General features: G+C 41.5%; 3 protein-coding genes across 3 annotated transcripts in view; 1 reads left to right on the forward strand and 2 right to left on the reverse strand.

The window, feature by feature from the left end:
* LOC138968639 (rho GTPase-activating protein 6-like) overlaps nt 1-24,391 on the reverse strand; it is a 131,897-nt gene that overhangs the window by 74,632 nt on the left and 32,874 nt on the right. The window lies entirely within an intron of this gene.
* LOC138968640 (uncharacterized) lies at nt 613-8,949 on the forward strand. Its single transcript, XM_070341237.1, has 19 exons — nt 613-1,125; nt 1,319-1,390; nt 1,536-1,664; nt 1,775-1,846; nt 1,990-2,118; nt 2,323-2,379; nt 2,625-2,669; nt 2,970-3,005; nt 3,264-3,386; nt 3,598-3,901; nt 4,208-4,414; nt 4,992-5,067; nt 5,462-5,485; nt 5,767-5,991; nt 6,362-6,432; nt 6,566-6,670; nt 6,821-7,032; nt 7,401-7,565; nt 7,768-8,949. Exons 1-19 carry the CDS (start codon nt 803-805, stop codon nt 8,015-8,017), a joined length of 2,625 nt encoding a protein of 874 aa, XP_070197338.1. The 5' UTR covers nt 613-802; the 3' UTR covers nt 8,018-8,949.
* LOC138968641 (uncharacterized) lies at nt 9,160-11,733 on the reverse strand. Its single transcript, XM_070341238.1, has 5 exons — nt 11,624-11,733; nt 11,130-11,303; nt 10,906-10,996; nt 10,488-10,636; nt 9,160-9,937 (listed from the first exon to the last, which is right to left on the reverse strand). Exons 1-5 carry the CDS (start codon nt 11,716-11,718, stop codon nt 9,931-9,933), a joined length of 516 nt encoding a protein of 171 aa, XP_070197339.1. The 5' UTR covers nt 11,719-11,733; the 3' UTR covers nt 9,160-9,930.

A 24,391-nucleotide genomic window follows, 5' to 3' on the forward strand; every position in this document is an offset into this window, starting at 1 on the left:
AGTGCGTCCCGGGACCGGCTCTTTTTAGGTTAAGTGCATGCGTCCCGGGATCCCCTGCACACATTTCCAGTACGTGTTTTCGGCTTCCAGTGCGTTTTGGACGCAGGGACGCGCACTTTTGGGGAGTTTTGTAAAAAGCTTAAAACAGATCCCGTCCCCGAAAAACATATAGCAAAATCATGCACTCAAGCGCAAACTGGATATCTCAAGAATAATCACTGTTAGCTATGAAAATGTCAGAAAAATATATTGCGGAAGATACTTAATATGTCTGATCTGGTCTGTCGCCCAAATGTCAATGCCCTACTCTTCCAGGCGTTCTATTCATAAGATATCTGTAAAATAATTTCCATTTTAGGCCTCCCTCGCTTTTAAGATTGGATTTTCTCTTTTTTTTTCGTGGTCCGTAAAAAGGGTGAGGGTGGAGGTGGGTGGAGGTGGAGATAGGGGGTCGCCACTGTACTACTAAGTTTCCGTCTAGTCGGGATTTACCCTATCTTCACAATCAAAAAACAAGAAAGGTAAGTTGTTGGAACGTTTGTTATTGACAAAACAATACGTTACAGTCACAAATATATCAACCCAACGGTCTTTTAAAGACTCCCATTGAGCTCAACCCATAGGTTTAAGGCTTTTTCAGCTGTTGCAGCGTATAAAAATTAGGTGTTCTACCAACTGGGGCTATTCAAATCTTTGTAGTTTGTCAGAAATCAATAATTGAAGATAGTTTCGAAATAAACCCATACCCTTCGCCGTGATATTTTTAGAACAGTCACGTGACAGTGTATAGCGAGGCGATTCTATGTTTAGAACATTTACCGGAAACGGATTTCCCCTACAAACAAAGATGGCTTCTCAAGATGTGAAAGATCGTCTTCGATCTATGCCTCCAAAAGTATGTTTGCCTCCTACACCACCTGCTGTGCCTGTTGCCAGAGTTGCAAGCACGGCTTCGGCCAAGAAAAAAAAGAAAAAGCTGAGGGAGAAATTGAAAGTTTGTTTGACCAGCCAATTCGAACGATGGGGGGCCCTCCGAGGACAGGTGTTTGCCAAGACACCTCATTTGTTGAAACCTCACAACAGATCAAAAGCAGACACGGAACTTTCTAGAATCCTCATGGACGCGTAAGTATCGTTTAAATTCAATTCAAATTCCTCCTTTGTTCTTGTCATTTGCTTGTTTTGTTTTCTCTTTGAGTACCATGTTTTCAAATAATAATTTACAGTGACAGTGTGACGAACATTCGTTTCAAAACCAAAGTGTTGTTTCCAGTCAATCAGTGCTTTCTTGACTACTGTACTTCTTTTTCTGTTTTAGGTACGAACGAACTCAAGAGGCCGCATTGACTGACCCTCAACCAGGATGTTCTACTTGGGATATTGAAAGCAGGTCAGTGTCAATTGATACATTGTGAAAGTCAGCTTCACACAGAGCTCTGATGTACATTTACCAATTTGCTCAGCTGGGTGTAGTGAATGTAGGAACCGAATTTATTTCAAAGTGCATGGATTTTGTTTTTGTTCTTATTCAACAGAGCTGTGCAGAGACCAGACTTTGCTAAACAGCCTCCGCAGAAAACTTCCACCCCAGGGCAGCTCCTGCAGCAAGCAAAAGTCAGCACCACCCCCGACCTCTCCTCTGTCCCTAGTTCGTCCAAGCCGTGGTAAATGTATTTTGTAAACTGATAATTATAGATGAACATTCGTTTCATTTTTTTTTTCAGTCAATTAGCGCTGTATTGACTTCTGACTTATTTTTATGTTTTACTTTTAGCTATCAACAGATTCAAGAGGCCGCATTGACTGACCCTCAACCAGGATGTTCTACTTGGGATATTGAAAGCAGGTCAGTGTCAATTGATACATTGTGAAAGTCAGCTTTACACAGAGCTCTGATACATTTACCAATTTGCTCAGCTGGGTGTAGTGAATGTAGGAACCGAATTTATTTCAAAGTGCATGGATTTTGTTTTTGTTCTTATTCAACAGAGCTGTGCAGAGACCAGACTTTGCTAAACAGCCTCCGCAGAAAACTTCCACCCCAGGGCAGCTCCTGCAGCAAGCGAAAGTCAGCACCACCCCCGACCTCTCCTCTGTCCCTAGTTCGTCCAAGCCGTGGTAAATATATATATGTACTTTGTAAATTGATACTCATACTCATAGACCGTTTATTGACAGTAAATGGGGTTCACAAAAACTTAAAAAAGAAATGTTGGGAAGATTGGTTTCAGATTTTGTTCAGTTTGTCAGTTTGCTAGTTTCATGCATTTAAACACATTTTAATCAGGTGATGGTCAGAGTTGATTGTTTGACATTTTTCAGTACACCTTTATCAGGTGTGGAGCCATTCGAGGAGGAGCCAGAACTTGAGATTGAAAAGTGAGTGCATTTACTGAACATGGTGCAGTGTTGATTTTGGTTGGCTGGTTACACCGGTTGTATATTGTCTCCCTTGCACAAATAACTGTCTTGTTTAAATCAAAAACCGCTATCTATTTACAAAGTTCTAAATGCTAAACTTTAAATCGTCTCCACAAGTGCCAGTGGGTTCACATTATCGATTGATTCAAGGTGTGTTAAATAGTCAAATCATATTTATAAATAACTTTTTTTTTCAATTATAGGACTGATCAGCCTGCCAAAGAAGGGAAAGGGATGAGGTCAAAACGGTAAGCTTGTCATTGTTTGTTATCTGCATTTGAGTTGAGTTGGCAAACTGTCGGCCAGAGATCAACACCAGCCGGTTACCTCAGTTTACAATGACGGCAGTCATTAGTGTCTACTATTGTTGATTGTTGAGTTGGTTGCTGGTTTAGTTATACCAATTATTACTTCTTGTTTTTTCAAGATAATGAAATGTAATGTCAACAGAAACTGGATACTGTTGAGGGGTGTTTTGATTTACCCAGTACATCTAGTTCTTGTTTGCATGTTTTAATACATTATAATTACCATTTTTATGTTTACAGGCAGAACATTGACCGCTCCTTTGTCAACCCTCTCAAGTAAGTGTAGTATTATTAAAAAAGCTAATTTGTAAAGAACCATGTGAAAATAATAATGATGAAAAACAAGACACACACACAAACAATGAGAATATTCTGATAATAAAGGTCATTTGATGATTTTTTATGTTTTCGGAGATACATGTAGTAGTATTATAGATTGGCACTGCAGGCACATTTTTTCTTGTTTGTCAGTTGACAACTTACATTATTATTTTGAGTGATGCTAACTTTGTTTTCAATGTCTCTCTTGTGCAGCATCACTGTTGAATTCAGTGATTTAACCTGTGATGGTGATTTAGATGGTGATGACAGCGACTTTGATGTCGATGATATCGAGCTGGAATCTCAAGACGCCAGTTTTTTTCTCACCATGGATGTGTATGTTTTGCATTTCTTATTAATGTGTTGCTTTTGTAAGAATAAAACAAATTCTAATCTATTTCATTTGTATGTAATGTATACATGAATTTATACATTTATGTTGTAAAATGATTAAAATGGTTTCATTCTTCTAGGGAAGTCTAATCTACATCAGACTGTATTGCACACTGAATGTTATTATTATTTTTTATTTATTCCTATGTGTCAGGGATGAAAAGTATGCCAAGGAGGCAGACGAGGTGGCCTTTGAGGAGGTGGCGTACGGCCAGCAGGAGGACGAAGAGACAGGTGATGCTGACACTGCGGAGGAGGTGGAGTTAGGACCAGGCATCACCAGGATAGCCACAGCAGACCAGTGCCAGGACATTTGCAACAGCACACTGTGCCTAGCATTTGTCCACCAACTAAAGGCACTGGCTGCTGTGAGCATCAGGAAATGCTCCACTGCTGGGTGTGAGCATGTTCCTGCCGTGAAGGAGGGCTTCACAGGCTCAGCACTGTACCTCAGATGGGTGAGAACATTTTATTTTTTACTCACATGCGAAGCAAAAGTCAGTCTATGTACTCACCTGGTTCATCTGTCCGTCTGGCCGTTCATTCGTTAAAAACTAAAATGTTGAATTTATCTTGGACACTACTAAGTCTAACAGCACTAAATGTGGCATGATGGTTCAGATTTCAGAATGCACTTAGGCTTCATCAACTCATTATGTTTGTACATGTATATGTTCCTAGTAATCCTACTGACAGTGACACATTGAATTTTTATAAAGTCATTTGCATTTTTGTTTTTTTAAAATCTGATCTGTGAATTTCAGGAATGTGTGAAAGGCCATGTGAGCCACACATGGTGTGCCCAGCCCACCCTGCCCAACAAAATTCACTGTGGTGATTTTCTAGTCAGCACATGTATCCTCCTAAGTGGAAATAATTATGCCAAGCTGGCGTTGTGGGCGAAGGTGCTGAACCTGCCCTTTCCTGGTGCTACCTTCCACCAGGCTGTCCAGAAACATTATGTGGTGCAGGTAATTAAAAAACAGTTAAAAAATAATTTATAATGTGTGTGTATAAAATGGAAAGAAAATGGAATTTGGATATTGATAGTTGTGTTGTTTATGTTTGCCTGCCAGTTTGTGTTAATATCTATGCATGTTTGTTTTTACCTGTTTAAATATTGTAAAGCGCTATGAGTAGATTGTCTAGAAACGCGCTATATAAATGTCCATTATTATTATTATTATTATTATTGATCTCTATCTTTATCTCTAGCAAACTCAAAGCGCGGCAAAGGTTGCACTATACAGGCGCCCTACTCACGGCCCAACGGGGATTTGAACCCGGGTTGCTGTATCCCTGGGGAATCGTGTTCACCACAGAACCAACCGGCCACCCTAGTTACAAATGATGTTTAGAAACTAAAAGCAACCCATTCTCGTTATGTATTCAGATGTTTTGTAACAAGTATGGCATTTTTTGTTGTTGTCTAGAACAGTTGACATAGTCTAGTCTGTGAGGCAAAATTCTTGCTTTGTGTGTCCCTCAGTGACTGTCCCAACTCACAAGAATATAGATATATAACTTTGTTTTCCATTTATCATAAAGGCTGTGAAGGACACATGGAAGGACCACCAACGAGCCATCTTCGACTCATTGGCAGAGCAAAATTTGGTTGTTCTGGGTGAGTGTTTGTTGTTCTTTTGTGATTTATGTTTGACCCCTTTGTCACTGTTGTGCCATTTCAGAAATATAATGTATCCAATGCTGTAGACTTAACCCAACCCCACCCCCCACCCCCCCAACCCCACAATAATATTGAAATGAATGTCTAAAATCAACTTTATATTTTCTATTTTATTTCTCAAAAGCAAAACATGATGTGATGCAGGACATAATATTCAATTTTGGACATTGTATCAAGGCGTGCTTGCTTTTGAGAAATAGACTGAAAGAAAAAGTTACATTTTCATGTAACCCACTGAAATTGACTTCCTGTTGTCAAGTGACGGCAGAGCACTTTTTATTGAACATTTATTTTGTTATGTCATTCCATTTTTGTGTGTGTGTGTGTGCAGGAGATGGACGCAATGATTCACCAGGTCAGTACGATTATTGCAGACCTGCATTATTCAATGACCCAATATATACCATGTCCCCAATTTTACATAGTCATTGGAATATTAGAATGTGCTATTTACCATCATGTAGAATGATATAGTCTAGGCGCTTGAGTAATTGGCTTGCCTGTGTTCTCGTAACCATGTTAACAAACAACTGAGCTTAGAAAAGCCTTGCAATTTTGATGTCCGGTCAGAGAATATTGTTTGCAGGTTTCATCATAAATGGTTACTTTTTAATGGTGCATTGAATTTTCAAATAGGTCATTGCGCACAGTACTGCAGCTACACTCTTATGGAGGCTGAGACCACAAAGATTCTCTCTGTCCAGTGTGTGGACAAACGGGAAACACAGCGAAAATCCACGAACATGGAAAGGGTTGGATTTAAGAGGGCACTGGATGAGGTAGTGCTTGAAGGTGAACGGGTGGACACCACTGTTGATGAGGTCGTCACTGATGCCCATGTGGGAATAGCTGCAGATATGAGTATGTTCTGTTTCCTCTTTTCCCCCCTTTGTGTGTGTGTGTGTGATTAACAGTCAATTATATGTTAGCGGTAATTTATTATGCAACATTTATTATCTATACATACATCAGTCCCATCTGGATGGACAGTGCAGTGAGTTAGAATGCTTAATTTCAAGATAATATACCTCTTGCCCACTTTGGGGATACAGTTTAGAGTGTGTCACCATTATTGTCTCTTTAGCAGCTGTTGTTCATTGTATTATGTGTGCATTGCTAAGCCCTTTTCATTTAATTTGGGCTGGTCATTTTAGCAAACATTTTAAAAATGTATGCACCAAATATTTGATATTGCAAATGAATATATTTTGTTCTTTGTTTTGTCAAAAAGAGGCGATCGGAAAAAAACATTCCCTTGATGTGTGGCATGTTGCCAAAAATATTGGCAAGAAGCTAGCCAAGGTACGTATGTTGTAATTGTGTTATAGTTTGATACAATTTTGAAATATTGTGAATGCTTTATTGGTTTTCTCATGTTTTCTTTGGTTTGTTTGTGTGTGTATCTTTACATTTTACATTTGCATTTTCTTCTTAGATTGCTGCAGGCAGTAAAGGTCGCAAGCTGCAAAAGTGGATCCCTTCGATAGTGAACCACTTTTGGTTCTGCTGCCAGAAGGCTGACACCAAGACAAAGTTCATGGTAACCTGTTTGGTCATTGTCTTGTTTGGTTATTTGTACGGTTTCATTTACAAATAATAATAGCACGTCAATCACAATTATGCACTAATTTCAATAGTTTGAAAAAAATCAGGCATGTATAGTTTTCTGAATGTGTCTGTTCCATTCCAGGGTATGTGGCGAGGAGTTTTGCAACATGTTTGCAACATACATTCTTGGGATGCTGGTGCCTGGTGCTGCGACCATGAAGACCTGGGCGGGGAAAGGGAGGATGGGAGGGCCTGGCTTGATCCTCAGGAAGACCGTGCCCTAGTGAAACAGCTCGCCTCTGTGGTCTTAGACCAGACTCTGATCCAGAAAGCAGAGTTGGTCATCACAAACAGGTTAGAAGATTATTATTACTCACTATTGAGGGAGAAATCAGGGAACTGTTTACAGTGTGCATGAAAGGAGATTATGTGGGTGCAACAAGTATGAACTTGTTTGTGTGGTTTTGTAATTACTAATACTCGATGTAAAAATCAGGAGTTGTAGTGCTCATACTGATGTGTGCTGGCCAACATTATACAGTGGAACTCTGTTATAGTGAATATAAGAATTTCGCTGTAACAGGGTTGATTTATATCATACAGTGAGGTAAATAAACAAGAAAACCTATCGCTACAGTATCAGCAGAACATCACTGTAAAATATTTAATGATAAGCGTGTTCACTTCTACCATTATATATAATACTTTCTTTTTACATACAGGAGCACATGCCCCCTGGAGGTGTTTCACCAACATTTGTTGATGTATGCGGGCAAAAGGTTTGCGTACACACCTCCGGTTTATGAAGCCAGGATTCTGTTGGCAGCCATGGACCACAACACTCATGCTGGTCGACCCTTGGCGACTTCAAAGGATGGCAGAAAGAAGTAAGTACATGTATTGAAACACACTCAATGCAATGTTTTTGTTGTTTGTTTTTTTCACAGGCCAAACATGTAAATTCAGGCTTCAAGTTCTAGATGTATGATCATGTCCTTGGCATGTTTAGTTATATTATGACATTCAAGGCCATTACAAGGGTTAGTGTCAAGCATTTTAGTCATAATTGTTCTTGTTCTATGTTGATAGGTATCACAGATGCTTCAATAAGAAAACCGGCCGCTGGTCGGTATTCCCTGTGAAGGTCCCAAAGACCTACCACCACATTCCAGCCCTGAAGCTGCGAATCATGGAGATGAGACTACAAGACCCGTTGCCACTGCACAGGAAAAAACCTCTGGCACAAGAGGACCCAAGGAGACTGTCAACACACCTGGCAGCAACCTCCCCACCTCCAACTAGTGAACTTGTTGCACAGAAAAAATCTCGTTTTACCTGAATGACGGTAGCAGTTGAGCTGGTAGTAGCCCAAAAGGAGGCAGAACATAAGGAAAGAGTGTCAAGTGGGATAATTATTACCTCCCTTTTTGTCTGCGGTTCTGTTACAGTTGTTTTTGACATGTGGAGAGGTACAACAATATGACACCAGTGGACTTTTGAAAGGCCCTTTTCAAGACAGCAATGTTTGTATGTGTGGGTAACCAGTAAAAATGCATAGACCCGCATAGTTCTATGGCATGGCTGTGTTTAGTTTTTTAATTTAATCTGCTGCCTTATCATGGACCCTAAATTGCGCTATTTCACCAATATAGATGGGAGGCTCTTGTATACATTGGCGAATAATGATTTTAATAATAACTTTGAAAAATAGTAATAACTTTGTGATTATACATTGGCAGACTAAATTTGCAAGAAAAGCATTTATCAATAGTTTCCAAAGCTGTATCATTTTAGTTGAGACTGTGTTGTATGATTTTCACTTCAAATTGATATCAATTGCCTTAGACTACATTTTGCTTCACAGGCTAGATTCAGGCGGCATAGAATGGCTGCAGGCACAAGAAACTCACATTGCAACACATATTATAATTGAGCATGTTGGAATGTTCGGCTGAAAATGTACCTCCCATTATAATTAAAGGAATGTCAGCGACAACCCACCTCTCAATGCAGGGACTGAGGGAGTGGTTGTGACATGGTGATCATGTTTTTTTTTTCTTTTCTTGTTTAGTTGAAAATATTGCTTGTGTACAATAATTGTTTATTCATGATACTAATGTGTGTGCGAGAGAGACTGAGGGTTTGTACAACATGTGTTAGTATATTCTTATTATGTGTGGCTGCAAGCGTGACTTAGCATATCTGTTTAGTTGGCTTTTGTACATGTTTACCTGGAAACAATATGAGAATAATGGTGGTAACGATACTTGATATTTGTCTGTCTGTTCATTTGTTTTTATGAGTGCGTTGTGGTGTGGTAATTGTGCAACAGTATGTCTGCTGAAAGAAAAGAAAAAAACAAAAAACAAAGACAGAAACTGTTTGTTGTCTGCAGATAAAGGGATGTACACCACTTTGAAAATGACTAAAGACTATTGTGTGTTTGTTGTGTGATATAAATTTAAAAACAATAACATCATGTTTCTTTTTCTGAACCCATTACAAAAAGTGGAAGTGATTCAGATTCTGTATTCAGAATTACACAATTTCAAAATCTGACAGCATAATTTACATGATATGACATTGTGTCACTGCTGGCACATGAACTTGTTTTGTTGTTGGTCAAATATACATTTATTAAAATTAACTTGTGGAGTCATACTAGTACATACAAAGTAAATGAACACAAACTTGTACAAAACAAACAGCTCAGCTGAAGAAACCATTTTAACATAATTTTCTAGTCAACCAAAATAACATTCTCATTTTCAAGACAAAATGTTTCTGTAATATTTTTCTTGCACTCAAAAAGTAATGTGTGCAAAAACCCATGGAAACAATCAAACAGCTGTTACAACCATACAGAGAGGCAATTAAAAATTTGAAAACTAAAAGTCAAACATGTCCAAGTCCTCAGGACATTTTGGTGCTTGAGGAAGAGACAGACGAAAAATATCCCTCCATGTTGTGTGTCGGTATTCAAGAGCAATTACCCCATCTACTGCAAGCGCGCTGGAATGTATCCTGTATAAACATTGTTGGGACTGGGGTAAGTATCCCGAATGGCCCACACACAACATGAAGGGATAGCCCTCCTGTTACCAGCCCCCAAACGACCATGCTGCCAGAAAACAAACTGGCGATAGGCAGCATGGCGATTGGAGGCGGCTTCGCCTCCCTCTTCCGCAAACACCAAAATGTCCACCCGCTGCCTCCTGCTCAGGTGTAGCACGAACGGATGTAAAATGATGTTCATCTCCTGCAAAAGAAAAAAGAAATAATAATTGTAATCATCAAAGTAACAACACATCACATTGACCCGGGTTCGAATCCCTGTTGGGCCTTGAGTGGGGCGCCTGGTAAAGTGCGACCTTTGCCGCGCTTTTAGTTTCCTACACAGCAAAGATAAAGCGCGTTGTAAATATCCAAATTTCATTTTTTTTCAAATACAAAAATAAGAAATACAAAAATAAATAAATAATAATAATTGGACTCCAAGGACTACATACCAATGTGAACTTCAAGGGAAGAGGAAAGTCGTTCACTAAAAGAAATTTGCTATTACAGTTTAGATTTTTGTCTAACAGAGAGAACCCAAGGGGGAAAAAAACCCTCTTCATTATAAGTGGAAAATCACAATAATAGAGTCCACTATAGTATGAGTACTAGCAGGTTCCACTGTATATCATTACATACAACTATATTACCCTGCACAAGTACACAATCTGACCATGACTGTGTTTATCTTTTTTTTCATGTAAATATTTTTTTAATAAATACTTTTTTATATAAAAAATGGGCATACGTACAGGCATTCTTGATATGCACTGAGTGCGGCGCTGGCAGCAGATCCGTTCTGCAGGTGTGGGCATGTGCCGACAATGTCGGCACACACACCAGTCCGGCCAGGCTGCATGGTCTGGTGATGGTGCAGGTGTTGGCACAGACGACTGATCGGCTGTTTTCAACAGAAAGCATTTTTATTTCTTAATTTATGATACATATTTTATGATTACCAATGTCAAAGTAAAAAAAATCAATAATGCACCATGGATGTAAATATATTTTTTTTGTTTTGTTTTTTGTATACAACAACAACAAAACCATTGAAAAAATACTTTCAGCAGAATGCAGAAACAAAATACTACATAGAGAGCTCACACAAAATACCACAATAATGACAAGAGCAAACTTATATCAGAACACCATAAAGCAGAAGTTACTTACCAAGCATGTCAAAAACAAGACCTGGTTGTGCAACAGCCAGGTCGAGGGCCAGTTGTCGCAGTTGTGCAATATCCAGCTGTTGGATCTGAGTCTGTAATAATGTAAAGACAACAAACATGTTTTAAAATGAAACATGTGTGCTGTTATCATTATCTGTGTATACATGCGAAAGACTTTGCTATTCATATCTCCTCATAATAATGTCAAATTAATTAAAAACACACCTGCAAGTTATTCCTGTGCTGCTGCGCAGTGGGGATGCCGGCCACATCCCACCTCCCTCGACCACCTCTCCCCCTGCCACTTGAAGAGCCCCGCTGCTGTGCTGTCGCCCCTCGTCCTCCTCTCCTCCTTCCTCTCCCCCTGTCTCCTCCTCTTTCGTTACTTGTGGAACATGTCTGAAAACAGCATTAATAAAACATTTGTGTCTTCAACATGAAGAACTAATTTACATCTAATGGTAACTTCTCCAATTCTCTCATCTATGTGTGCCAAACTAGCACATTTTCTCCTCAAACTATAGCGAAACCTGTGGTATCCAACAACGAAGGGGCCCAGACAAAAAGAGTTGGATACCACAGGTAGTTGGATACCACAGGTCAGATTCAGACTAAGTAATACGTATTTGGGTAATTCCCCAGTTGTATATCACAGGGTATTTGGATAAGACCAGTATGGATACCACAGATTTCACTGTAATGTACACATGAAAACACACCTGATCTTGTTCTTGAGGCTGACCACCTCCTCTTCCCCCTCCCCTTCCTCTCCTCCTCCCTCTCCCTCTGTGGGGTGCAGGCGAGTCTGTTTCATGATCACTCCGGCTTGTCTGAAATCAACAATAATAAAATAGTTGTATCTTCAGCATGTAGAACTAATTTTCATATAATTAATTGTAAGCTCTTCAGTCTCATCTATTAGAGCCAAAATAGCAAATGTTCTCAAACTAATGGACATGAAAACACACCTGATCTTGTTCTTGAGGCTGACCACCTCCTCTTCCCCCTCCCCTTCCTCTCCTCCTTCCTCTCCCTCTGTGGGGTGCAGGCGAGTCTGTTTCATGATCACTCCGGCTTGTCTGAAATCAACAATAATAAAATAGTTGTATCTTCAGCATGTAGAACTAATTTTCATATAATTAATTGTAAGCTCTTCAGTCTCATCTATTAGAGCCAAAATAGCAAATGTTCTCAAAGTAATGGACATGAAAACACACCTGATCTTGTTCTTGAGGCTGACCACCTCCTCTTCCCCCTCCCCTTCCTCTCCTCCTTCCTCTCCCTCTGTGGGGTGCAGGTGAGTCTGTTTCATGATCACTCCGGCTTGTCTGAAATCAACAATAATAAATTAGTTGTATCTTCAGCATGTAGAAATACATCTGGTAAGCTCTCCACTCTTTTTGTCATCTGTGAGTGCCAAACCAGTTTTTACTAGCAAATTTTCTCATCAAACTAATGTATATGAGAACACACCTGGGGGTATGGGTGGGGTTATGAGAGAAATACTTAGGTTAGGACTGCTAGACAGTCAAAGTCTTCTTCTGTCACATTCTTTGCACATGATTCTAGAGGGAGCAAAGAGGGAAGGAGGGCATCATCCATCAAACAAGTGATGACCAAGGAATAATAGAAAATTAAAAACCAACCGAGTACTTTATGCTGTTTACATGTTCTGAGCAAAAGTCCACAAGTACATTGAATGATTGATGTAGTGCTACAGGGATTACGACAGATCTAGAAGCAACCCATCGAAAGCAAAAAGAAGCTAAGAGGCATACAGCCTATGCTCCAAAGTTCATGAAGGCTGTTACCCTTTATAATTATCAAGATCTACGAGTATGCTTACTCTTACCGTCAAACTCAGAAAATGCGAGTGGGGCGGTTTTTGCGGTAGTGACATGAATGACTCTCACTCTGTCACTCTCATGTCGACAGATTGCTTCCACTTCTTCTTCTTCTTGATAATGTAGAACACTTTTGGATCCCAAATCTAAATAGACTTAAGTTAGGGGCGAAAAGTTATTGCACGGCCTTTGAAACTTACCGATGGCGACGACATAGTGATGTTGTACTTGTCAATTGATAGCGGCAGTAGTGGCGGAAGTAGGGAGTTCCCTTGACTTCCGGTGACGATTACGCCAAAGGCCTTGTTGAATAATGTTTAGGCCTACGAATTCTTTTTCTCGAAAATATCGTACCAACAATTTTTTTCTGTGTTCGAATACTGTAGCCAATCCTCCTTCTATCAACTTTAAAGGACGTTTATGAGATTATTTGTACAAGTGACCAAAATGAATTAATTATTGAGCTACAGCCACATGTGTTACTTTAAGTGAACAGACAAACAACTAGTGACAAAAACTTAGCTTCGTGGAATTTTCGGCCGCTCGCCAGGAAGCCACAAGCGAAATCTTTGTTTTTGGATTTGCCTATCTTCACAACAATAGTATGAGGCAAAGAGGAAAGCAAGCTGTTTGTTTGCACGGCCATACTGCAGGTCAACAGAGAGAGTGGAATGGCGAGTGTGTATATCTAGCACTCGACAGCTCTAACGATAGAGTGAAACCCCCTTTAAATTCCGCTAGAAATCTGAGAAATCAGGTCGTTAACAAGGAGTCGTAAAATGGAGGTAAATTGACACACGATACGAACAGGAAATCTTAAAAAGCACAGTTCTAAAGGCGAAGAAGTCTTACATTGTAAGGGGGGGGGGGGGGGGGGGGGGAGGGTGTCTTAAAATAGTGTTCCATTGTACAAAGTTCTCCACCTAGATTCCTAAACGTTTGTCCGCATCAAGGTCAATTGTATGCAAAACTACAAGGTCAAGAGCACTTTATCGCCCGTGCTAAGGTCAATGGTATGCAAAACAAGAAGGTCACGAACACTTTATCGTGATATTTATATACCTTCACGTGCACTTGTGAAACTTACTCCGCCTTTTTATTTTGTTTACCTACCTTGCCTTCCCAAGATTAACACACACGTGAAATAAAAATAGTTTATGATAAGTAGTGAAGGCGAAAACGTAGGCTATGCGCTTCTGTGTGGTACGTATTGGCTGCCGTATATAATTATGCAAATGTATACATATATATTCAAATTATGGAGAACAAGCGAAGCCCTAGGCTTATTAGAATAATAAATTGATTTCAACACGTGTATGGCAAGTGATATCTTTTCATATTACTCGTTGTCTATATAACTGTGTATGTGCTTTTCTTCAGTAACTTCCCGACCCAGCGCGCACACAATCTCAGATAGAGAGACGTCAGGACTGCAGACAGACCGACAGACAGACAGACAGACAGATACACACACGCACGCTGGCACACACACAAACACACACAAACAAAAAACAGTGACACGCGCCCAAGCTGGCATGGACCACACACAAAACATCAAAGCAGCCGCCAGCTGACCTAATTCTTCCTCCCGCTTTGAGCCAGCGGTTAGTCAAAGGACAGTGCAATCAGTGTTTGGTCACGTTCAGAGAATCCCCCTCCCCCCTCCTTCTTGCCTCGCGCATCGCATCAGAAAGATAGACCACGAGTTGCTAAATCCTTTGATCTTTGGGAACTGACTATTCTTGGGCGGACCACAACAAGGTTTATCTCAGCTTGCGGGTTTCTGTGTAAGATATCTTAGTGTATGTATAGTGTACTGGAAACGATTTCTCTAGCTGTGTGTCGCTTCATGAATGATGTAGAACGTTTAAACATGTAGGCGATAAGACACGGCAAATATAAAAATGTCTTAAATGTAAATGTTTGGTTTGTGTTTTTTGTCCTGGCTGTTATGACTTTCCAAAATAAAAATAAATACACATAAAGACCTTTCGCTCTCCCTCTATCTTACACGCATGCACACACGCACGCACACACATCCACGCACACACACACAAACACACACACACAGAAGGGGGGGGAGGCAGAGTCTATTCCTCAGATAATGCGGACGGGTGTGGCCCAGTCAAAGTAATAAGGCTTTGACCTAATGAGAATAGTCTGCTTCAATCCATCGTCCCCAGCCTAATCATGCGCACACACACGTACATGTGTACACACCACACACACACACACACACACACACACACACACACACAAACGAAATATTGCACTGTAGTTGGCACCATCACTTTGCCGCACCACTCAAGCCAAGGGTTCCACTTATTCTGGCAGCAGTGAGTGACACAAAGCTCTTTCCTCTCTGCACTCATTCCCCGAGACGTGATTGTCACGGCTAGCAGAGAATACAAACGGCTTTACGTGACCGTGCAACAATTCTCTGTTTTACTCTAAAGCTTTTCACGGTCTGTCACGCTCTTGTCGATACTATTTGATATATAAACAGTGCTTTATTCAACAAATAATTCGTACAGTTTGTGTGTGTTCCCCATCACCTTTACTTCAAATGTGTCCACGCGCTACACCCAAACAAACATTTCTTAATTCTACCTTCTACCTGTCGTTAACAGTACCAGAACTTGACCTCCCCTAGTCCCCCCCAGCAAAGAGTGGTTCCGTAGGGAAACACTCTTTGCCCCCAGCCTGCCCCTGTCACCACCACCCTCCTCATACACACACACACACACACACGCACCCCTCTATAGTTCTCTTCCAGCCTGCGGGGACAGGCCATGGACCTTGCAGTTGTGAGTGTATTGAAGTTCATCGAAGCGGAACCGTGCTTTGCAGAGGTCTGAAACCCTTCCCCACTCGTCACGGCCGAGAGCCCCCAACCTGACAATTACAGGTACCAAGAGCTGGGAGGGACCGCACCCTTTGGGATGGATACCATTGGGTTGGGTTGGGAGAGGGTAGTGGTGGTGGTGGTGGTGGTGGTGATGTTGTGGCTGTGAAGCACAAAGGAACTTGTTGAAGGCTTGATGGACAAGGGGGCGGGGACGTAGCTCAGTTGGTAGCGCGCTGGCATGCAGACTCTCTTCGGTGTCCGAACACCCCCGTGTGCACACATGCGCACGAAAAAGATCCCACGTTCACAGCGAAAGTCTCAGGGCTTGGAAAACACGAAGACACGCATGCATCATCTCTCGTCTCTGATTATCATGATCGTATTTGGATACTTTGACGAGACAAACCCAATGCTGGTGTGTCGAAGAAGACAGCCACAGCGGGCTTGTTCGAATCAAAGTATCACACCATAATCTTCAGCGTATTACCAATACCTGTCCCAATATAGACCAGTTGGTCTAAGAGGACCCTAATAGTCAGTCTTGATGGACAAGCTAGAACGGTGGCTGAACTGAACTTTATTTCACATAGGATAAGGATGAGGAGACGATTGCATATTTATAATCCTGTGAGGTTACCCTCATGGAAATTCGGGTAGCTTTATCACAGGGGAAAGCGAGCTGCCACACAGTATACGGCGCTACCCTTTTTTGTGTGTGTACGGATTTAAGGCTAGGCCTTTTCTTAAAAATATGTTCTTGAGACGCACAAATACACAATACTCAAATGAAGAAACAATGAGGCTGAGGCACGGAGATCACACCAGCTTGAGGACGGCAAAAGAATACGATAGGCACGGGTTTTTTTCACTTTTATTTCCCAAGACAAAAGTATACCAAACATGCAACCACAACAATTACCACCACCACAACAACAACAACAACAACAACAACAACAACAACAACAACAACAACAACAACAACAACAACAACAACAACAACAACAACAACAACAACAACAGGAAAGACATTAATACAAATAATTTTAAAAAAACACACACCAGGAAACAGAAACTGGTTTGCTAGTTGATTTTTTACGTCTTCTCAAGACCAATTGGCCAATGTTGGTTTAAACAAAATGTTATTCAGAATTTCTTCGCATGAACAGTTCAAAACACACAGCTAGGACACGCACTCAAGCAAATACTTAGGCCTATATCAAGCAAATGTTGGGACAGGTAGAGTTAGTATCCTCTGTGAGAGGTGTTTTCTCTGTGTTTAATATTATTTTGTTTGGACCTAGCTATTGATGTGTACATTGTTGTTAAACAGTTGTTTGTTGTATGTTTAACAGGGTTTGCTAGTGTGTGATAGGGTTCGTGTCCGTCTGTAGATGTTAGTTTCTTTGTTAGTCCTGTGTTGACAACTCTTCGACAAGCGCTTAGAACTGTCCCCACGGAATACGCGCTATATATTGATTGATATATGTGAGTAAACAAAACACTAGACAGGCATGTAAACAAAGAACACAATGTCATATTAAATGTTCTTCGCTCTGAGGCTCTTTATTATAGTTAAAAAGCGCGGACGAATCCCTTTAGTTTCAAATTTTTTTTTCACTGCATTTCTTACTTTGCCACTGAAGCCATTGAACCATCGGCCGTTTGACCTTTTTTATAGGTAAATTTGATTCATTCCCCTTCAAAAACGTTTAATTGCATCAACGATGTCCCCACATCAGATAGAGAACATAATACAATCAAGCGTGTTTATTTTATACTCTTCACGTCAGATAGAGAACATATAAATAAACACGCTTGAGTGCATCTAGTATATATATATACTTACGTCCACATGATTTCAAGCGAGCTGATTGTATGTCCATATAATGTAACTTGATTAAAACGTCGAGTCATTAACTTCCACTGCGACTAAAATCAATAAGAACGCGATTAACAGTCAGCATTTCACGGACCACGAAAATCGTCTTCGTATACCTCTTAGTTTCCATTATTTCAATGTATTTACACTGTAATTTGAAGTGTTCCACTGTTGAACACATTTTTTGTAACGAGTTGTGAACACTGTGTGCTCATATAATTCTACTGAAAAAAGTATGTAGCTATTAAGTGCTTACCAAGTGTGCTGCTAGTTTTCCTAGTAGAATCATGTACACTACCTTGGGGTGTGCACGTTAAAGATCCCACGATTGACAAAAGGGTCTTTCCTGGCAAAATTGTATAGGCATAGATAAAAATGTCCACCAAAATACCCGTGTGACTTGGAATAATAGGCCGTAAAAAGTAGGATATGCGCCGAAATGGCTGCGATCTGCTGGCCGATGTGAATGCGTGATGTATTGTGTACAAACACATTCCATCTCACACGGCATAAATAAATCCCTGCGCCTTGAATATGTGCGCGATATAAATTGCATAAAAATTTTTTTTTTAAATTAAAAATCCCTGCGCTTAGAACTGTACCCACGGAATAAGCGATATAAGCCTCATATTGATTGATTGATTGAATCATAGTATTTCTCACAGTGTTCACAACTGGTTACAAAAAGGGTGTTCAAAAGTGGAAAACTTCAGTTTACAGTAATTTTACACTCTAATTCTGTATACAAACGTCAACCGTACTTTGCAAGTCACACAAAAGTTCTCAAGGACAATCTACATGGATTTTGGTCCAAACAGAATGCTACATAAAAACGTTTTAAGGCTTGACAAAACATGGTAAATAAAGAAAACGTTAACTCCATAGAGGTCGGCCCCGCATAAAACAGTTCGAAGACAAAATAATGAAAAAACAATAAACGGGTATCAATCAATCAATCAATATGAGGCTTATATCGCGCGTATTCCGTGGGTACAGTTCTAAGCGCAGGGATTTATTGTTTTTAATTTTTATTTTATGCAATTTATATCGCGCACATATTCAAGGCGCAGGGATTTATTTACGCCGTGTGAGGTGGAATTTTTTTGACACAATACATAACGTGCACACCCCAATGTAGTGTACACGAAGGGACCTCGGTTTTTCGTCTCATCCGAAAGACTAGCACTTGAACCCACCACCTAGGTTAGGAAAGGGGGGAGAAATTGCTAACACCCTGACCCAGGGTCGAACTCGCAACCTCTCGCTTCCGAGCGCAAGCAAGTGCGTTACCACTCGGCCACCCAGACACAAAAAAGAAGTCGTTCCTTTCGGTTGGGATGGACTTCGCGGCAGGGTGTTTGATGGCCATAAAGAGCGGTGTGATAAACGGGTGGATGGCCATGAAAGTCGAGTAGACACCTGCAAACTTGACTGGTTTACTGACTGTTCCCTAACTGTTGTCAGAGAGAGACTTGACCCGCTTTGCTTGCTATGTATAGACACATGCTGCTACTTCAGTCCACGTTGGGCTCCTCTGAAAATGCATGCATTTGCACAAATAGATACGCTTAGTAATAAACAGTAAAAATAAAAATAAAACAAACAAGATAAAATCATAAAAGCAAGTACATCTCTGCGTACTCTTTGATATTATTCACGCCGTAAAAGTGACGGTCACCTTGTGTTTCGTTGGACACACACACACACACACACACACACACACACACACACACACACACACACACACACACACACACACACACCTCTCCTTGCAATCAGAAACAAGAATACTCCACGCTAACACACACACACACACACACACACTTTCACACACACACACACACACACACACTTTCACACACACACACACACACGCACACACCGTGCACACGCACACACACACACACACACACACACACACACACACACACACACACATCTTGCCCTTTCAAAAATCGTCCTTTGACTCAAAGGAAGGTACCATCGAACATCAAATATCATCAGCTTATCGCCCTAAAAAGCCATCATCAGCTATTGATTTAAAAAATCCTCAATTAGACGTCGTTTTACAAAAAGCCACAATTAGCATTCACTTCAAAACGCCACAATCAGATAATTATCTCCTTCATCTTGTCTCTCCAATCCACTGATGTCTCTGGGACTTTCCACTGACGAGCAATTCAAAGAATGCGGCACGGCCATGGATATAATCGCTTTGCCTTTGAGAACGAGAGAAAGACAATTCAAAGCGACTCTGTCCCTCCATGCCGCTAATAAAATCACGGGAGGTAATCAGCTCCTGTTCATCTCTGCACGCTATCCATAGGGACATCTTATCCACTCCTGGCCATCTTCGGGTCTTTGAGTCCATCAATCAGTCGGCCACTCGGAGTAAGTCGGGTGTCCGGTCCTCCTACTCTGTTACTTTGAGCAGCAAGGAGACACTTGGAGGGAGGGTGGGTGGGTGGGGTGGGTGGGATGGTGGGGGAGGAGGACTGATTTGCTAGTTGATTGTTACGTCCTCTTATGACCAATTGGCCTATCTTGGGACAGGTAGAGTTGGTATGCTATAGTGAGTGAACAAAACATTAGACAGGCATGCAAACAAAACCGTCGCGATATAACCTTCGTGGTTGAAAACGACGTTAAACACCAAATAAAGAAAATGCAAATAAAGAACACACATGATCGATGTTATGGTTCTGGAACGCTGCTGTTACGGTATGTTAGACAGACAGGCAGACATAGTATGGGTGTGGGGAAGGAGGGTATGTGGGTATGTGTGCAGGGCGGGGTTGGGGGACATTTCCAAACGGTGTTATAGTTCTAGACAGCTGTTGTTACGGTGTTTCAGACAGACAGGCAGACAGAGAGAGTGTGTGTGTGTGGGGGGGGGGGGGGGAGGGTGTGTGTGTGTGTGTGGGGGGGGTGTAGGCGTGTGGGAGGGGCAGGGGTTGGAAGACATTTTCCAACGATGCATTGTGCAGGCCGGACAGTGACATGCCATAACGGTGCGGACAACGGTCATTCTCTACAGGTGTCTGCATTGTCACCACCGTTGTACGGCACATGGTCCAACCACAACCTGGCCTGGGGCATGCATGAGCGTCAGGGGAAGACTGGACCAAGTTTGGTGGTGAAGAGGAGCAGGGTTGGCTTGGCTGTGTTGATGGACTTTGTGACATCGTTACTAGTTGCGAACAGCGAGAGAGAGAGAGAGAGAGAGAGAGAGAGAGAGAGAGAGAGAGAGAGAGAGAGAGAGAGAGAGAGAGAGAGAGAGAGAGAGAGAGAGAGAGAGAGAGAGAGATACAGACAGACAGACAGACAGAGAGGGGGAAGGGACACAGACAGACAGACAGCGGAGAGGGGGGAGGGAGACAGAGACACAGAGAGAGATACACACACACACAAACACAGAGAGAGAGAGAGAGAGAGAGAGAGAGAGAGAGAAAGAGAGAGAGAGAGAGACAGACAGACAGACAAAGAGAGAAACAGAGAGAGAGAGAGAAAAGACAGAGAGAGAGAGAGAGAGAGAGAGACCGAGACCGAGACCGAGACAGACAGAGAGAGACCGAGACAGACAGCGACACCGAGACACAGACAACGACACCGAGACAGAGAGACCGAGTCAGAGAAAACAAATGCTAAAACTTCTTAGTTACTTAAAGTTCATAATCTAATGTTTAGTATCATCCACTTAAAAAAGATGAAAACATGCAATAGATCGTTTTCATAGCACGAGCTCAAAACAACTCGGCACGCCTTTGCAACGCCCCAAAAGAATGCGAGGTTATCTGGACCCAAGATGCGTCACAATAGTCTCACTCCTCAACCCAACAGGACATCCCAAACACTGTAAACTAACTACTGACCAGCCGAGTGACCGGCCAGAGACCATTTTGACAGATGACCCAGACAATGGTGTCTAGTAGTGATCGTAGGGGACATGTCGCCGTTCATTGTCGTTGGGGTTTATAGCTTTCTCCCTAGACGCTCCCGTTAGATTGTTGGTCATCATTATTCAGGATTGTCGGAGGACACCTGCATGCAAGGGGTATAAGAACTCAAAGCATTGTCGTATTTTGCCAGGGTGATTATGTTTTCTGGGAAAAATATTGGTATATTTGATGTTGTTTGGCTCTCTTTTGTGAAATAAAAGCTCAAAATTAAAAAAAAAAAAAAATTAAAAAAAAAATCACCCAACCTCGATTCAAACATAGCTCTGTACGTTTCGTGACTAATTGTTTCTTTTAAACAATGTTTTTATTTCTGTTCACATGTTTGTAAAATTGACATTATTTTATAAGTATGAAAACAAGAAGAAGACTACGGCCTGAAGTGGTGTCTTAAAATTATGCATGTATAAATATACCAATGCAAATACGGCAAAAAATAACCAAACAAGCCTTTTCGTTTCACCAATATTTCGGCCTCGTTGCCTTCGTCAAGGGGAATGATCAATTGTTAGCTCGTACGATGTTTACAAATATCCTTATCATATATTTATGCATACTAATGCCTTATTGTTGTGAATGTTGATGTCGGTTAATGAAGGGAGTTTGCCATGAGGCGCACATAAAGTGTGTTGACACTCTGTCATTCCCCCCTCATTCTCAACACGTGTTGTACGGTGGAAGTCTCTTTGAAGACCCACCAAAACTGTAAGAAATCTGACGTCTCAAAGGCAAGGGAATCTTCAAATGGAGGTTGATTTACAGACACTATGAAGAAAACATCTATACCAAAAAAAAAAAACAAAAAAAAACCCCCAACAAATTGGTTAAAAAAAAAGTGTTTAAAAAAAAGGGAGGACTTAAATTTGATGTGTGTGAGAAGGGGAGGAGGAGGAGGAGGTATAGAGACTTAAATTGGTGGTGGTGGGGAGGGGGGGTTAGTTTTTTTTAAAGGGAGTAGAGAGTTGGTGTTCTAGTGTACCTGTGTGTATAATATGCGTGCTCAGATTCTGATGACAAGCCCTCTAAAGCTAACTTGATCCTCACACCCCCCGGGGCATATCTTGTACTATAAGCAATGACATGAACATGAACACCTACTTTTTCCATCTACCATTGCGTGATGGTTCACTCGAGAGTACGCTGGAACCCCCATATAATGACCCCCACCCCCTCTTCATTGGAGACCTTTCAATTTGAGACGTTGTGCTCATGAAGCCTTTAGATTAGAGTGGACCGCCCCCCCCCACCACCTCCAAAATTCTGCGAATTTTAGTTCTTAAAGAGGAAGGCGTCTTGTTAAAATGGGGGTAAATTTACAGAGGTTATAAACAACATCTGAAAAAGCAATTTCTTAAAGGAGAGGGGGTCTTAAATGTGTGTGTGTGTGTGTGTGTGTGTGGAGGGGGGGGGGGTTCAGCTGTATCTCCATTTGTTTTACTCACACTCTTTTCAGACCTAATTTTCTCAACACCCATAGCTCTGGCATCCTCCGCCTGTTCCTCCGAGAAAATGGCGCGGTTTCAATGGGTATGAAATAAGCAGATATGGACGCTGCTTTCCGAGAGCTCTTTTTGTCCTGATTTTTTATTTTTTTTTTAATCTCGAAGAAGAAACACGACAAACAAGCAAAGAAACAAATAAGGGAACACCCCACAATCTCTGGCATCATTTGCCTGTTCCTGCAAGAATTAAAGTGGCATTCTGTAGAGTATGAAACAGGCAGAAGGACTCCTGAAGGCTTCCCAGGAGTTTTATCACGTAAAAGACAGAAAGAAGATGGAAAGAAAAATAAGAAAGATAGAAAGAAAGAAAGACAAAACAAAGAAAGAAGGAAAAAAGGAATGCATAAAACAAGAAGGAAAGAAGCAAAGAAAGAAACGAATAAATAAAAAATGAAAATAAGAATGAGAAAGAAGTAAACAAACAAAGAAACAAGGAAAGAAAGAAAGAACAAAAACTACAGCAAACAAGCAAACAAGCACACAAACAAACTGTGTCAGAGACTTTGGTGACCTGTTCTATTTTGACTTTTTCCTTCCCCGTATACATATAATATAATATATACAACAGTGTATTGGGAAGATGGTGTGACCGACAGTGAGAATTAGACGGTGTCCCGGGTTTTTTTCGCCACAGACAGCAAAAAAGATGTTGTCCCCGCAGAGAACACGCGGAGAAGAAGAAAGACCCTGTCAACACTCACAACACCAACTACACGCTACGCAGCAGGAGAACGACAACAACATCAACACCCTCCCCTTCCTACAGGACACTTGAGGTGTGTGTGTGTGTGTGTGTGTGTGTGTGTGTGTGTGTGTGTGTGTGTGTGTGTGTGTGTGTGTGTGTAAGGGGGGGGGGGGGTGATTGAGCGTGTGTGAGTGTGTGTTTGTGCGAAGGGGGGGGGGGGGGGGTGAGAGAGCGGTTGTTCGTATATGTGTGTGTGTGTGTGTGTGTGTGTGTGTGTGTGTGTGTGTGTGTGTGAGGATCGTGGGTGAGTGTGTGTGTGTGTGACTATTAGGGTTTAACGTCCTCTTAGACCAACTGGTCTATATTGGTAATACGCTGAAGATATGGTGTGATACTTTGATTCGAACAAGCCCGCTGTGGCTGTCTTCTTCGACACACCAGCATTGGGTTTGTCTCGTCAAAGTATCGAAATACGATCATGATAATCAGAGACGAGAGATGATGCATGCGTGTCTTCGTGTTTTTCAAGCCCTGAGACTTTCGCTGTGAACGTGGGATCTTTTTAGTGCGCATGTGTGCACACGGGGGTGTTCGGACACCGAAGAGAGTCTGCACAAAGTTGACTCCGAGAAATAAATAAATCTCTCGCCGAACGTGGGGATCGAACCCACGCTGATAGCGACCAACTGGCTACAAAGCCAGCGCGCTACCAACTGAGCTACGTCCCCGCCCCCGTGTGTGTGTGTGTGGTAGAAGGAAAGCGCATCCTCACC

The sequence above is a fragment of the Littorina saxatilis genome, linkage group LG6 (assembly GCF_037325665.1).
Source record: "Littorina saxatilis isolate snail1 linkage group LG6, US_GU_Lsax_2.0, whole genome shotgun sequence".
NCBI classification, from domain to species: domain Eukaryota; kingdom Metazoa; phylum Mollusca; class Gastropoda; order Littorinimorpha; family Littorinidae; genus Littorina; species Littorina saxatilis.

Coding starts and splice junctions, on each gene's coding strand:
- LOC138968640 (XM_070341237.1), top strand. CDS start 803: ATGTTTAGAACATTTACCGGAAACGGATTTCCCCTACAAACAAAGATG. Junction 1,665..1,774: donor CCTAGTTCGTCCAAGCCGTG/GTAAATGTATTT, acceptor TTTTACTTTTAG/CTATCAACAGATTCAAGAGG. Junction 3,902..4,207: donor CAGCACTGTACCTCAGATGG/GTGAGAACATTT, acceptor TGTGAATTTCAG/GAATGTGTGAAAGGCCATGT.
- LOC138968641 (XM_070341238.1), bottom strand. CDS start 11,718: ATGAAACAGACTCGCCTGCACCCCACAGAGGGAGAGGGAGGAGGAGAG. Junction 11,304..11,623: donor AGCCTCAAGAACAAGATCAG/GTGTGTTTTCAT, acceptor TGCTGTTTTCAG/ACATGTTCCACAAGTAACGA. Junction 10,637..10,905: donor TCTTGTTTTTGACATGCTTG/GTAAGTAACTTC, acceptor TGTTGAAAACAG/CCGATCAGTCGTCTGTGCCA.